Here is a 13,709-nt window from a genome sequence, read left to right on the forward strand (position 1 = left end):
AAAGAGGAAAAATTAAGTTAAAGATTGGAGACCACCTGACTTATTTCATTGCATTGTCCCTGCTGCCTGTCCTACACTGGTGACTTGAGGCTGCTTCCCCAAATACTGTCAAGACAGCATTCCTTGCGCACCCAAATCAGCCACTGCTTTCTTTTTCCACCGGCCAGTGATGTAGGATCTGCCCACTGTAGGGTAGAAGAGTATGTATTTGGTCATAATGCCCTGCCTTGTCTTCTGGTTCATCCTCACACCCTTTTTGCTGCCTCCAGGGCACCTCCTCTGCCCGTGCCTCCGTTGCCTGACGTTGCTCGTGACCAATCTGCCATACTGGGAGGAAACGCTGCAGCTGGGAACTGCTCCAGCCTGCTCAGAACACAGCTTGCACCACTCTCCTCTGCCTCAGGTGAGACCCTGACCAGCATGAGTGTCTTCCATAACTACAGCATTGGCTGGTGGAGCTAGGATGTTCCCAAACACTTTAGGGAAGGTCATGTGAATGCCCCACGCCATCAGTGCAAAATGTGACACCAGGTCACTGGACAGGCTGAGAAAGTTGGGATTGATCAGCCTGGAGAAGAGAAGGTTGTGTGGAGACCTCACAGCACCTTCCAGTATCTGAAGGGGCTACAGGGAAGCTGGAGAGGGACTTTTCATCAGTGACAGGACGAGGGAGAATGGCTTCAAACTGAAAGAGGGAAAATTTAGGTTAGATATGCAGAAGAAATTCTTCCCTGTGAGGGTGGGCCCTGGCACAGGTTGTCCAGAGAAGCTGTGGCTGCCTCATCCCTGGAAGTGTTCAAGGACAGGCTGGATGGGGGTTGGAGTAACCTGGGATAGTGGAAGGTGTCCCTACCCATGGCAGGGGGTTGGAACTGGATGGTCTTTAAGGTCCCTTCCAACCCAAACTTTTCTATGATTGGAGGTATAGCAGCTCTCTGCTAATTGAGTCTGTACCAGCTATGTACCAGCATGGTGGTGCTCCTGTGCTGATGCTGGAGCCAAATTTGCAGTCCTTGTTCATGTCCTAGCCCAAGCCAGCAAGGAATTCTGAATATGACTTCATAAGGATAATTGATAGGGGCGTTCTTCCATAATAACTGTTTGACACTGGTCCTGCTGCTCTAAATGATGATGAAAGTATTACTCTGGTTATGATGTTCTTCATGGCAGCTACACACATCCCATACTCTGGTTTAGATGGAAACATTCTGGCTACAACCCGAGTCAAGGGAGGTGTGTGAGGAAGGTGCACTGTACAAACTGTTGGTGTTGTAGAGGCTCCCTCAGGTACTCCATACCTTTAAATGTCCAAGAGGGTTCCTTGGCTTCCCCAGGCAGCGCAATTTTCCATTTTGTGCAAGACCTCGAGGGAGGGAGACTAGTTGAGTTCCAGGGCTGATGCTGAATTTACTCTCAGTTGCAGTGGAGCTGGAGGTCAGTGGGGTGTGCTGTTCAACCAGGGTTCTACCTGTGCTGTTCTTAAAGGTTGATGGCAAATAAAGACAGTTTGTTCAATTGTTTATTCGTGTGTGGAGTACCAGAACATTCCCTGGAGTCAGGAATGCTCCCTAAAGCGTTTCCTATGTATGTTTACATTTCCAAGTTGGCACAATTTGAAAAGATTTCCAGAGTGATGAGAACTTCATCACTTCCTTGGGAGGGATATCCCAAGCAATATATGTGCTGACATATGGTACTAGTGTGCATTTTCCTGCTTCCCAGTGTAATTCATTAATTGGAATTTCTGCTCCCTCATTTTATTCTAAATGTACCAGTATTTAGTTATCAGTATTAAGGCCAGTTCTTGCAACTCATTTTCTAATAATGACTCAATTTTTTTTAATAGTGCTCATACCTTAAAAGTACTTTGGCACTGTAGAAAGCACCTGTAAGATTGTATCAGTAAGCTTAGAATGCTAATAAATACTTATGTGTGCGAAAAGTACGTAATTGAGATACTTTCTTGATAACCTAATTTAGTATTTCTGTCATTTAGATTTGCCTGTCATCCTCTCAAGACAAGGGCTACTTTAGTCAATCCTATGACCTATTTAAACAATAGAACTGTAATTCAGTTAGTTTTGGTTTTTCCACTCCTTACAGCAGGGTAAATATGGTCAAAGTGTTTGACTAATTCACTGCTTCCCAGAGTGCTGAAGCAGTGTTATCTGTTGAGCCCTGTATTTAATTAGATAAAGACTAAGGTTTTGCAAAATAATTCATTTAAAGGAAACAAACCAATTATCCTCAGATTTCTATGCTGTAGGAACCTCTGCTGGTTCCTAAAATACATCTGTAGATGTGCTATTTAGTCAAGAGAGAATATAATAGAATCATAGAACGATTTGGGTTGGAAGGGACCTTAAAGATCATCCAGTTCCAACCCCCTGCCATGGGCAGGGACACCTTCCACTACACCAGGTTGCTCAGAGCCCCATCCAACCTGGCCTTGGACACTTCCAGGGATGGGGCAGCCACAGCTTCTCTGGGCAACCTGTGCCAGGGCCTCACCACCCTCACAGGGAAGAATTTCTTCCTGATATCTACTCTAAACTTTTAGTTTGAATCCATTTCCTGTGTTAGAGAAATAGATGTTTCATTCAGGGATGTGATCTTGTCCTCTATTTTCAATGAGCCATTTCTTTCTGGGGAATCTGCACGCTGGGATGTAATTCTCCATATGGAAAAGACAAGCAATCCTTCTGGTAGGAGAGAAGCGTCCCATCTGAATTCTTGGTGCAGTGTATAAGGGAGAAAAAGGGCAAGTGAATGTCTCTGAGGGTGAAATGGGTATATGGAAAATGAGTGATAAAGAGAGCTGGGTTTTTACTGCTGGAATCCTTTCAGCTTGCTGCTGACTGCCTCCTATTGCATTTCCTGTGTGTGCATCCAGCTTTTAGGAAACACAGGCTTCCTCTGCTTGTCTGAAACCCCTGTGTCTTCAGTGATAGGGATGTGTGAAAATGAGAGTTTACTTCATTCCACTAGATCTGTGTGGGGGAACAAGCTTCCCCTTGTTCTCTTTAAATCAGGCTGGGCAAGAAGTAATGAAATCTATTTGTGTCAGCTAAGGCTGGTAAATACTTTCCAGATGCAGATCTGTTTGAGGGGATTAAAAAAAGTACCTTTTCTAAGTCACTGTTCAGAAAAGAGGCTTGCTTTGCTAGTGCACATGAACTGTTGAGGTTTGGTGAGTGGTTTTGGACCCAGTTGCCTGAGGGAATGGAGGAATAAGGTCTGTGTAATGAGCCACATGCTGCTCTCTTTATTTATGAAACCCACCCTGCCCTCCAAATTTGTTCAACTCTAATCAGATGGAAGGTAGAAGTCCTAAAAATTACATTCCTACAAGTCATGGGAGAACTGGTGCCTGGGCAGAGTAGAGACCTAAGTTGGTGCACTCGTTGAGGGAGAAGACTGATATTTGGTGTAGAGAGTCCTCATAGAAGAGAGATCTGCAGGGCACAAGGGCATGGAAAGCTGCAGTTGCAGTTTTGCCTTAACTAGACGCAGGGTAACACAGCTATGGGGAATAAAACAATAAAATTTGCTTTTTGTTTGTTTGCTTGTTATCTAGCATTGCATAGGCAGACTTTTCTCTTTAAGAAAGCAAAAACTGAAACAGGGAAAATGAAAGACAGTGTGACCTGAATTCATTCATTAAAAAAAAACTTGCCAAGAAATAGAGCCATCCAGGGTCCACCTGTTAGCTTTATTAGAATATCTCAGAACATGAAGGAGGCAAAACTTGAATAGGATAAAATCCAAACTAGCTGAAGCAAAATAAAAGAGGAAACAAATTAGAAAAAAAGTTATCAGTTTACAAGGCAAAACCAATTGCTTAGTAATGTTAGATTTCAGCAAAGTTAATTTGTGACCTGTGCATTGTGATGCAGTTGTGCCCATAGATTGTGACCTGCTGGAGTGGCTGTTCAGGTGCTTTCCTTGGTACCAGTGTATTTAACCACTTTCAGCAGGACAAGAAAATGATGAGGACAGTATAATCTGTTACCTGAGACCTTTGGAGAGTGTTCAGTGCTGCCTTTCCCACTGTTTTTCTTTGCTCTGGCCAGTACTTCTGACTGTTGGTTTGTGGGTTCTTTTTTTTTCTGATGTCCCACTGTTTTTTCCAGTTTGCCAAACAGGCTGATTAAAAATGTCAGTGCGTTGTATTTGAGATGTATCTTACCTTGATGGCAGTTATGGCTTCTGATTTGGGTATTGAGCACACTGCTTACTATGAGAGCCTTTTGCGCTTCAAAACTTCCATTTTGAGCTTGCTTTGGTCTTAGAATTGTTTTTTACTACTTTTGCTGGACAGCATGCTTGAGATTAATAGATTTTTTTGACACTGGCAGTTCTTTAAAGTTTTTCTTGTTTTCCTGAGATTCCTTACTGATATAAATATATCTGTGATTCATTGCCTTAAAGCATTGGCTTATGATTTTTTTTGAGTTAACCCTTTAGAAAGAAAAGTTCCTCTGGTTTGTGGGAGGAGATTTTTCTGCCCCACTGGTGATTTTGCAGGAAATACTTTGTTTCCTGTGGCTGTATTGTGAGGACACCTGTCAGGAGCCCAGTCTGTGCAGATAACTCTCAGAGGTGGAATGGTTGTGGAAGTCTTGAGAGCAATTAGATGAAGCTGGATATGATCTGTCAGAGAAGAGTAAATAAATGGCAAGCTGTAATGATTTTGTGGGAAATATCCCTCTCTTTAAATTTAGAAAGACAACATAAACTTAGGGAACAAAGAAACAAGGAAGAATTTATTCAACGCATTGGGTCTTTCTCACACCGAGTTTCCGGGGAAAAAGACACCTTTGGTTTAAATTCCACGCATTTTATAGTTTCACAAAATCCCACCCTTTTCAGATAAGTTTTAATGTATTCATCTTTACCTAAAAAGGTTTCTTTTCTCTGAAAAGGGGCTTTCCCTTTTTCCCAATTGACTGCAAGCCATCCCCTGTCAAAGGTGATGGATCTTCCTTTGTCCTTAGCCCAAAGAGAAAAGGAACCTTGGGTATAAAATGGCCCTAAAAGATTGAATTTTTAAGAATTTTCTCATTTCCCTTATCCCGCCAAAAGAGACCCTGATACCCAAGTTCAGCTCTTGGAACTTGGATATCTTACAACTTCACGATATATCTGTTTATAAAAAACCCATATTTTTATTTCTCAGAATTTCACTCACAGGATTCTGGCTTTGGAACAAATTACTTTAAAGCTGATGATGTGTAGCTGACATGGCAAGCAGGAATCATATCTTTTGAACAAGTGGTAGGTCCTGGCCTACTGAAAATCCAGAAGAGGATCAGACTGACAGGCCTCTCAAAGCAATGCAGTTAGAAACTGAATTGGTTCATCGACCATCACTCCAATTAAATGAAGAGGCCATTGCTTCTAAGTTTGATTAATGTTTTTTTCTACTTTCAAGATGTCATTTGCATAAAAGGCTGTAATTACTCAGCATTAAAAGAAACTGTTTGTGACATCAGTGTGTGACACAGGCTTGTGAAACCAGGCCCTGCTATAAGTTCATGGATACATCTCTAGGACAGGCCTCAGTCTCCTTCTCGACTCGTGAAAGACAGACATCCCAGTCATCCCAACAGAAAAACACACATCTGTTTCTGTTACTTTAAGACTCTGTCCCACTCATTGGAAGCTGTTTGCACTAAAGAATGGATCTCTGAACTCTGCCAGGATGTTGAGGAAGCAGCTTTAGTAGGGGTAAGGCAGGTGTGTAGATGGAGACTTAGAATAGACATTCTTGAGTTAAGGCACATGTCTTAACCAGGGCTGGTTCAGAGATCTGAAGCTGCAAATTATTAAATTGCTCTCCAAAAATTCCCAAGGTTGTCTCATGGACTGAAAATCTAGAAATAATGAAGTGATAAACAAAAATCCTGCTGTTACATTCCCATGTTCACTGGAAAGCCTTCTGAGGTTATTTATATCAGTATCAGGAAAAGCAACAGAATAGTAAAATGTAGGTATTATCTCAAGCCAGTGATCAGAATTCTCCATCAAACAATTCTGGAATCTTCTGTAAATATGTCAGATTTAGCAGATATTGCTTCTCTGGGAATTGTTTATTCCCACTGCATTTGTGACTTTATTCAGAAGGCACAATTTCAGCATCTGTCTTTGAAAGGACTGAGAAGCAGAGGAGTCTTGAGAAATGGCTAAACCAGCTCTTTGGAGGCCATGGGTGTCCCTTCACAATCTCTTTGCCTGGGGGTCCTATTCCCATGACTCACAAAGCTTATCTACACTAAGTATTGCAAATATTTCAAAAAACAATTTTAGTAGATGTGAAAGTGGGATTAGAAGTGACTTCCTGGGCTGCTTGTATTCATCCTGAGGAAGACTAGTGCCATCTGCAGAACAACTCACCCTAATGTCATTATTGAACTGAAGCTTTACCTGGATGTAGACTTGTTTTCAGATAGGTATGTTTCATAATGTTTGTGTGAACATTCTGGGACACGATGGTTAGGAGAACCTGTGCAAATTAAGGTTTTAAAAAAAAAACAGGAGAGATCTTCAGTTTCATTTCTGGCTAAGCCATTTTGATTTTGAGGACACTAAATATTGGCTTCCTTGTGCTTTGTTGTGTGGGAGTAGATCTGTGCTATGTCAAACACTGGGAGTGGGACAGGTATATCGTAGATGTTGCCTGACATGGATAAATAGTATAAACAGAAAAAATAAACCACTGAGAATTGCATGGGCACGTGAATGCTTGAGAGATGCCATCCTAGCTCTTGCTCCGGTTTTCTAAATGAGCCCAAAATCGAGGTTACTGAAACTTGAAAAGTTTTCATTGAAACATCATGATTCCTTCTCTCCATGGTTGCAGAGAGTTGGAAAAAACTGCATGTGGGAAGATGCAATAAGAGAGACAGAAATGCACAGTGCGGTGGGGAATCTGAGAAACAGTGCTATAAAGTGTTGAAGTGGAATCTCCTCATCAGCTCTCTGGGCTTGCATTCCAAAATTCTCTGAAGGTTGCTAATGCTTGCTGTGGCATCTTTATGTTTAGGTTTTATGGTTGAGGCCTTTCATTCGTACCTGGTGGAGTGCATTTGATGTTACCCTGTATGCCTGCAAGGGTGAAGTACAACTGTAAACTCTCCCTAAAGCTTTCCTATGAGTGGGAGTAGACCAGCTTTACCTGAACAGTCGGCTGGTTCAGCCCAGCTAGACTCGAAAAATCATTTAAACTTGTCCTGTGCACTTTATGATTACACTTGTGAAAAGAGAAATCATTTGCTAATTGCCATAATGAAAGAAAATCTTGTTGTCTTGCTGCATGTGCAAGCTCCTTGAACTTCTGTGTATAGTTGTTACTCTAGATCACCAGCATATGTGACTCTGATCTTTAATGTCCTCTATTGTCCTGTTTCCACAGAGGCTATTCTGTAAGAAACTCTTCCTCTCTCATTTTCCAGCAGTGACTGAGGGGAGAGGTCACCAAACAAGATTCTAGGAACCAAAAGGTGTTGGTTTCTTTTTCTGTGTCCCAATTTCTTTTTCCAAAAGATCTTCAGCTGACATCTCTGCTCTTTTAATTTTTGTTTCTGGCATGACTCATCTGAGTGAAAATATGGTCAAAACAATGACTGTGGATGTGAATGTGCACGTGCACGTTTTTGTTTCTTTCAGACCACAGTTAAATTTTTCAAAAGGGTAGTCTTTTGAGTTGAGTGCAGGACACTCCTCCCAGAGGACAGTAGTGATGGAAGATGACTGGGGGATAATTCCTGGCTTTTTTTCCAGGAAGTACTTTGCTTCACTTGGCTGCCTTCTTGAGAGCTGAATAAATATAATATGCAGAGGCTGAAATCATGAAGGTAATTTTATTTTGCCAATAAACACCATCCTGTGCTCCAGAGAGCTTGCTAGTACTTCCTTGTGCTTCTCTACAGCAATGCTGGTACTTGCTCACTTTTATTCCCACCAGTTAATATCTGGCATCTTGCTTTTCTGTTCTGCTCCTCCTTCCCTCTGCTTGCTCCTGTTCGTTCCTGCTATGACAGCCCGGTGTGACAGTCTCTTTTCATTCACAGCCTCCTCGGTGGCAGGAACGGTGGCATCTTGTGAAGAAGTTCAGGCGAAGGTGTCGCTACAGCTTGGCTTCAACTCCAGCAGAGTGGACAGCTTCAACTCCAGCAGAGTGGAGTGCTTCCCGAGCCTCCCTGGCCCTGCTCCCATCCGCAGGGCCACCAACCTGTCCTTCAACCCCCACAGCCCTGCTGTTTCCATGGTGCTGGACACTCCCAACAGTGAATGCTACTTGTCCAGTCAGGAAAATGGCTCCAGGGAGGCCTTCACTTACAACATCCAGAATCAAGGGTAGGAACAGATGAGAAGGGAAATGAAAAAAGCAAAGCCTGGGAGAAACCTTGCGAGGGTGAATGTTGGACATGGGACAAGGAATTAGGTGGGAGCATAAGTGAAAAGTGAGGTGCAGGAGTGACAGTATCTTTTAAATGAAGCATGAAAAGCTGCATGATGTGCATAGTGGGACAGGGCACCTGCTGTGAGACAAGTGATACCTCTGGTCAGAATGCTTCCAGAATTGCATACCTGTCAAGCGAAAGAGAGGATGTTTCAGTCTTTGGGATGTGCTTTGGAGAGTGGAAAGATAATCCCCACTAATGCCCATTGGTGAAGAATCCTGCTGTGAAACCACTTGGCTCAAGTGGTTTCTGTTGCCCTTGTCCTGGCATCTGGGAGGAGGGGTGGGAGTCAGATCAGGGTTGGCAATAACGCAGTTGTTTACTGTATGGGTTGCTGTAGCTGTTGACCCTACTTTAATCTCTGGATTGCCTCTCCTTGCTCTCTGCAGCTTTAGTCTACCACCCTCCTGCCATTACCCTGAGCAGCTGGAGACTGCAGGGAACCCAGAGACCATGTACTGCCAGTACAGCAGCCAGGGGGGAATTTACCAGCTGTCCCAACATTCCCAGCAGCACCAGCTCTCCCAGTTCTGCCAACTGCCAGATCATCTGGCCACCAATTTGCTCTCCAGTGACCACCTCCCTCCTCCAACACCCCCTGAGTCCAATTCAGCTTTCCTGGCCTTACCTGGTAACACTGGAGCAGTAACCTATGAAGCCACACAAGGCTATGGACAAAACCACATGGGAGGACAGCTCGTGCCGCAGCAGTCAAGTGGAAACTCAGGTAAATTTCTGAAATATTTTGTCATCCTGCATCTCTGGAGTAACTAAACTGTACCCTGAAACACTCAGGATGATCAGTGGTTTTACTGGTGGCTGTGACAGAAAGTAGAAACGTGCACATGCATGCACAAATATATATATATATATATATATATATATGGGCCCATCTATTTTTCTAATTTCCTTGTATGCTTGGGTTTTTTTAAAGTGCTGAGTGACCCATTCATTTGAATCAAAAGTTACTACACAGGTTGCACATGTCAGAAAGAGCATTAAATGTGAATGTGTCAGGTAGTGCAGTGGTTTTTCTCTGGACTGGAGAACTAACTTTTGCAGGAGTGTACTGTTGTGCGAGTGAACATGCCTTTGGTATATGTGGGTGGGAATCAAGGGTGCAAAATGGAAAAGGTGCCACAGCAAGTGGAATAGTTGGAGGTAGAAAGAAAAACAGGCTTCTCACTCTGTTGGGATTCTGCAGAAACCAGTTTGAAGTTTCATATCTTGGGGAAGTGCAAAAGAAGAGAGAGACAGAAGCCAGCAGAGTATGCATATAGAGTCTTTCTTTTTCTTCCTCTGGTTTAAATTTGCAACAGATTAAGGCACTTCTGCATAATTTTCTGAAAAGTAACTAGGTGAAACTGGCACTGTTGTTCTCCTTGTTTTGTGTCCAGGCTTTGTATTTTGAAGTTATTCAAACCCAAGTATAATCAAATGATAAACCATTGCAGTTAGTTTATTTGGACTGTCAGGTTTGTTGAATTAAGCTCACAGTCCAAAAACTACATGTCTTGTCTTATCACATAAGAGAATAGTCTCGGACCACAGATGCTGCTGCTCTTTTTGTACCAGACTTGTGGACCTTGTTAGGGAGGGAAGTCTGACTCACAGAAGGCTGCAAGCTGGCTCTTGTTCCCATTATTCCTGCTGACATTGTCCAGGCCAGGTTGGCAGCACCTGTGCTATCTACCACACTTGGCCTGTCTCCCCTCTCTGGTTTCAAGGCATAATTATTCTTTTCAGTGGTTTTTCAGTCTGAAGTGCCGGAAGTAATGAGAGGGCTGTGCCCCAGTGCACCAAATTAACATTTTTATAGTGTGATGCCAAAGTGTGTGTTGCATTCTTTGGGGCACATTGTGTGAGCATAAGGGGTGTGTAAAGGTGCAGGCTGATAAAGTTCAAAGATTGTTGAAGGAACAGAGGCAGAGTTGATATTCTCTTACTCTGTCCAGAGCACAATCAGCAGTGTGGCTGTTCTGTTCAAGGAAGGGATCCTACAGCTGTTATGACCAAGTTCACAGAATCATGGAATGGTTTGGGTTGGAAGGGACCTTAAGGATCATCCAGTTTCAACCCCCTGCCATGGGAAGGAACACCTTCCACTATGCCAGGTTGTTCAAAGCCCCATCCAACCTGGCCTTGGACACTTCCAGGGATGGGGCAGCCACAGCTTTTCTGGGCAACCTGCCTCACTACGCTCACAGGGAAGAATTTCTTCCTAAAAAGGTTCCAGGTTCCCAAAGTGCAGTGGGCAGGGAACCAGTCTGTCAGTGCAGACACACCTGTGAGTCTTACTTCACCGAGTAAGCAAGTGAACAGCTTAGTTGGATTATAGATATTACTTAACAATACATTCCTGCTTCCAGCTTCTATAAATGAAAGTGAAGATCAAACATTCAGGTTATGCTTGACAGAGTTGGAACCTCTTGGAAAATAGGAGTGGAGAAAAAAAATTGGGGAGTGGGTGTCTCTAATATCATTACATACTCTCAGGATCAGTGCTGAGTGATATCGTGATTTCTTTTTACATTATAACAATGCTATGAACTTGCAAGATTTTTCCTCCTAAGAACTACCTTTTGGATAAAAACACTGCAGTGTAAACAGCAAAGTGATCCTTTATCTATATGTGGTGTCTGCTCTACTGCAGTGACCACCAGAGCATGGCTGCAATGCTGTTTGCACTGAGCATAGACATGCTGCTGTTATTTTCATTATTCTGTCTTTCCTTTGTTTCTTTTCCCTCAGCAGAGATCACTGCCTATCAGGCTGTCCCCTGGAGTGATTTCTACATGCAGGGAGCTCAATTCTCAAATCAGCTGCACTCCCAAATGCCATTTTTTAGCGCAGCAGAAGAACAGAACTTCACAGAGCCCTCTCTTCTTCAAGTGCCCAGTGGAACAGCACTGGGATCCACATCACAGGCTGGAAAGCAAAAGGGAGTCACACCAGACCAGAGTTCAAACCAGAGCCACCAAACAGAGCCAGAGTTGGCATGGCCATGGCTCGCCTAAAGAGAGATGATGTAGAGTGTTGTAACAAGAAAGGAGACACCACTGTTGGTAACTGAAAGGCCAGCTGATTATTTTTTTTGGGGGAAAAGGAAAGTTCCAAGACAGCAGTAGCTCCTCTGAATGCAGGATCAAAACTGTGGCATGAATGGGAATGGAGCTTCCTTTTTTCTGGTCTGCCATCCGAGGCTGGTCCCGTTATCCTGTACCTGGTTCTTAGATTCATCTGTTCATAGAAATGGGGACTTAGAAGTCAGTAAAATAGATGCCAAAGTTCTGTCCTCTCTCAGACAACATCTGTTGTGAGCTGAATGGCTGCACAGGACTGACAATTTCTAAGATTTCCAGAGGTATAAACACCTCTCTTCAAGGCAGAACTTATTCAGCACGAGAGGGGAAAAGGGAAGAGAAGAGAGAGCTTTCTGTCTGGATTTCCATTTCCAGGCTTTTTTTTTTTTTTTTTGGAAACAAGATTACCCTACTTTCAATGGTTGAAAGGTGTCATATGCCTTAAATATTCTTTGGACGTGTATGGGGGTATATATGTGTCTAATTTTGAAATACAAGACGTTTGAAAAATCCAAAATATTTTGTGTCATGTTGTTACGACCCACCCTAGAAAAAGGGGAGTGGGGGTATATTAGGGAGGGGTTCAAACATAGTGAAATCTTGAAACCATGACACTGTTGCAAGCTCAATAAAACTGATATTTATTACCGAGAGGTGGCCAACAAAATGAACAAACCCAAAAGGGAGAAAGGAGGAGAGAAATAAGCCCCCAGCACGACCTCCTCAGTTACCCAGCTGTTGCCCATAAAGTTATCTTACCAACCTAACATACCTATAATTACCCGTAGCAGAAACTGCATCCTTGGAGAGTCAGTAAGTTCACAAACTGGCAGGCGTCCCCGCCAAAGGCAACGTTGTCCTTGGTGTGAAACTAACTCCCCTCCAAGAAAGTACTGTCTGCTTTTATACAATTAACTGAGTGACCTCAACCTAGGCAGGAGTGGTCGTTACCGCCCAGCCAGAGGCCCTCAGTCTCACCTCCTTAGTTATGTAAGTGCATCTCTTCTGTGCACGCGTGGCTTTCCCTGCGCCTGCATACTGCACTCGAGGTGCCTTTTCCAAATGAATCTGGGGGCGTCCTTCATCATTATAGTCTTCACTTTCTCCTTCAAGCGACCTTGGAGGATGATTAGGCAATCACAGAACACCAATTAAATATAGTTTATACCAAAACTCCCTTCAAGGACAAAGTTCCTGTTTATCAGTCTTGCCTCCATGCTATAAAAGAATGTTTTATTCATTTTCACATTAACTATACCATTGAGTGCAAAACCATTTCTGCACTTAACTAGAATGTTACTGGTTCATCACAAGAAAATTGCAGGCATGATGTGAGCCAGAGCCCATAGGGAGGTCCACAAATATCAGTCCTTCATTTGCAGTCTTGCCAACCAGCTTCTCAATGTAAGACTTTTTTCTGCGAGGCCCAGCACCTCACATATTGTTATTTCACAATCACATATATTCTTGTGTAGACTCGTAAGCTGAAAGGTTTCTGTCATATGTTGATTCCAAATAATTCTTGCCACCTGCTGTAACACTACTGGGACTAAAAACATACAAATATGAGCACTGCAAAACAATCAGTGTCTGATTTAGAATCCGCAAACCACACTGTTCTGCCTGATCTCCACAAACATCACTGGTGTAACATAAACGGCACAGAAACTGATCGCTCTACACAGCGCTGTTACGACCCGCCCCAGGAAAGGGGAGGGGGTAACCCAGGTTTTTATCAATAATTCCCTTGGGGTGGATTAAAGTGAAACGACACTAAATAATCAGTGTCTGAAAACATATATTGGCAAAGTTTATTTTAAACAATTTCGTTTCAACAGGTATGTTAGCATTTTGGGTGTTGTCATCTATATCATTTATAGCAATATGGCATAGGGATAACTTTGGGGGGGAAAATGCATAAGGGAGAGAAAGGAAAGACAGGGTAAGGGTAAGGGAGAGTAAGGGAAAGAAAATATGAGGGTGGAAAGATGCATATAGTCACCGCCCACGGGGTCCAGCGATGACACCTGGCAGTTGCCGCTTCCATGTCCGTCAGCTGAAGTGGTGGCCTTGATCTGCTGGGGGCGAAGGAGGGAAGCCCCCACACTCCAAGGAGTTATGAGTTATTATATCCATGATCAGTGTCACGGGCCATGTCTCG

At 43.3% G+C, this 13,709-nt stretch overlaps 1 protein-coding gene across 1 annotated transcript in view; it reads left to right on the plus strand.

Moving 5' to 3' along the window:
• LOC113961414 (pituitary homeobox 2-like) overlaps positions 1-13,709 on the plus strand; it is a 47,527-nt gene that overhangs the window by 2,517 nt on the left and 31,301 nt on the right. The window contains exons 4-5 of the mRNA XM_027671728.1: positions 270-403; positions 8,073-8,358. Coding sequence (XP_027527529.1) covers positions 270-403; positions 8,073-8,358 — 420 coding nt within the window. The remainder of the gene's footprint in view (positions 1-269; positions 404-8,072; positions 8,359-13,709) is intronic.

Source organism: Neopelma chrysocephalum, unplaced genomic scaffold (genome assembly GCF_003984885.1).
Source record: "Neopelma chrysocephalum unplaced genomic scaffold, ASM398488v2 Primary Assembly neopelma1_97159, whole genome shotgun sequence".
NCBI classification, from domain to species: domain Eukaryota; kingdom Metazoa; phylum Chordata; class Aves; order Passeriformes; family Pipridae; genus Neopelma; species Neopelma chrysocephalum.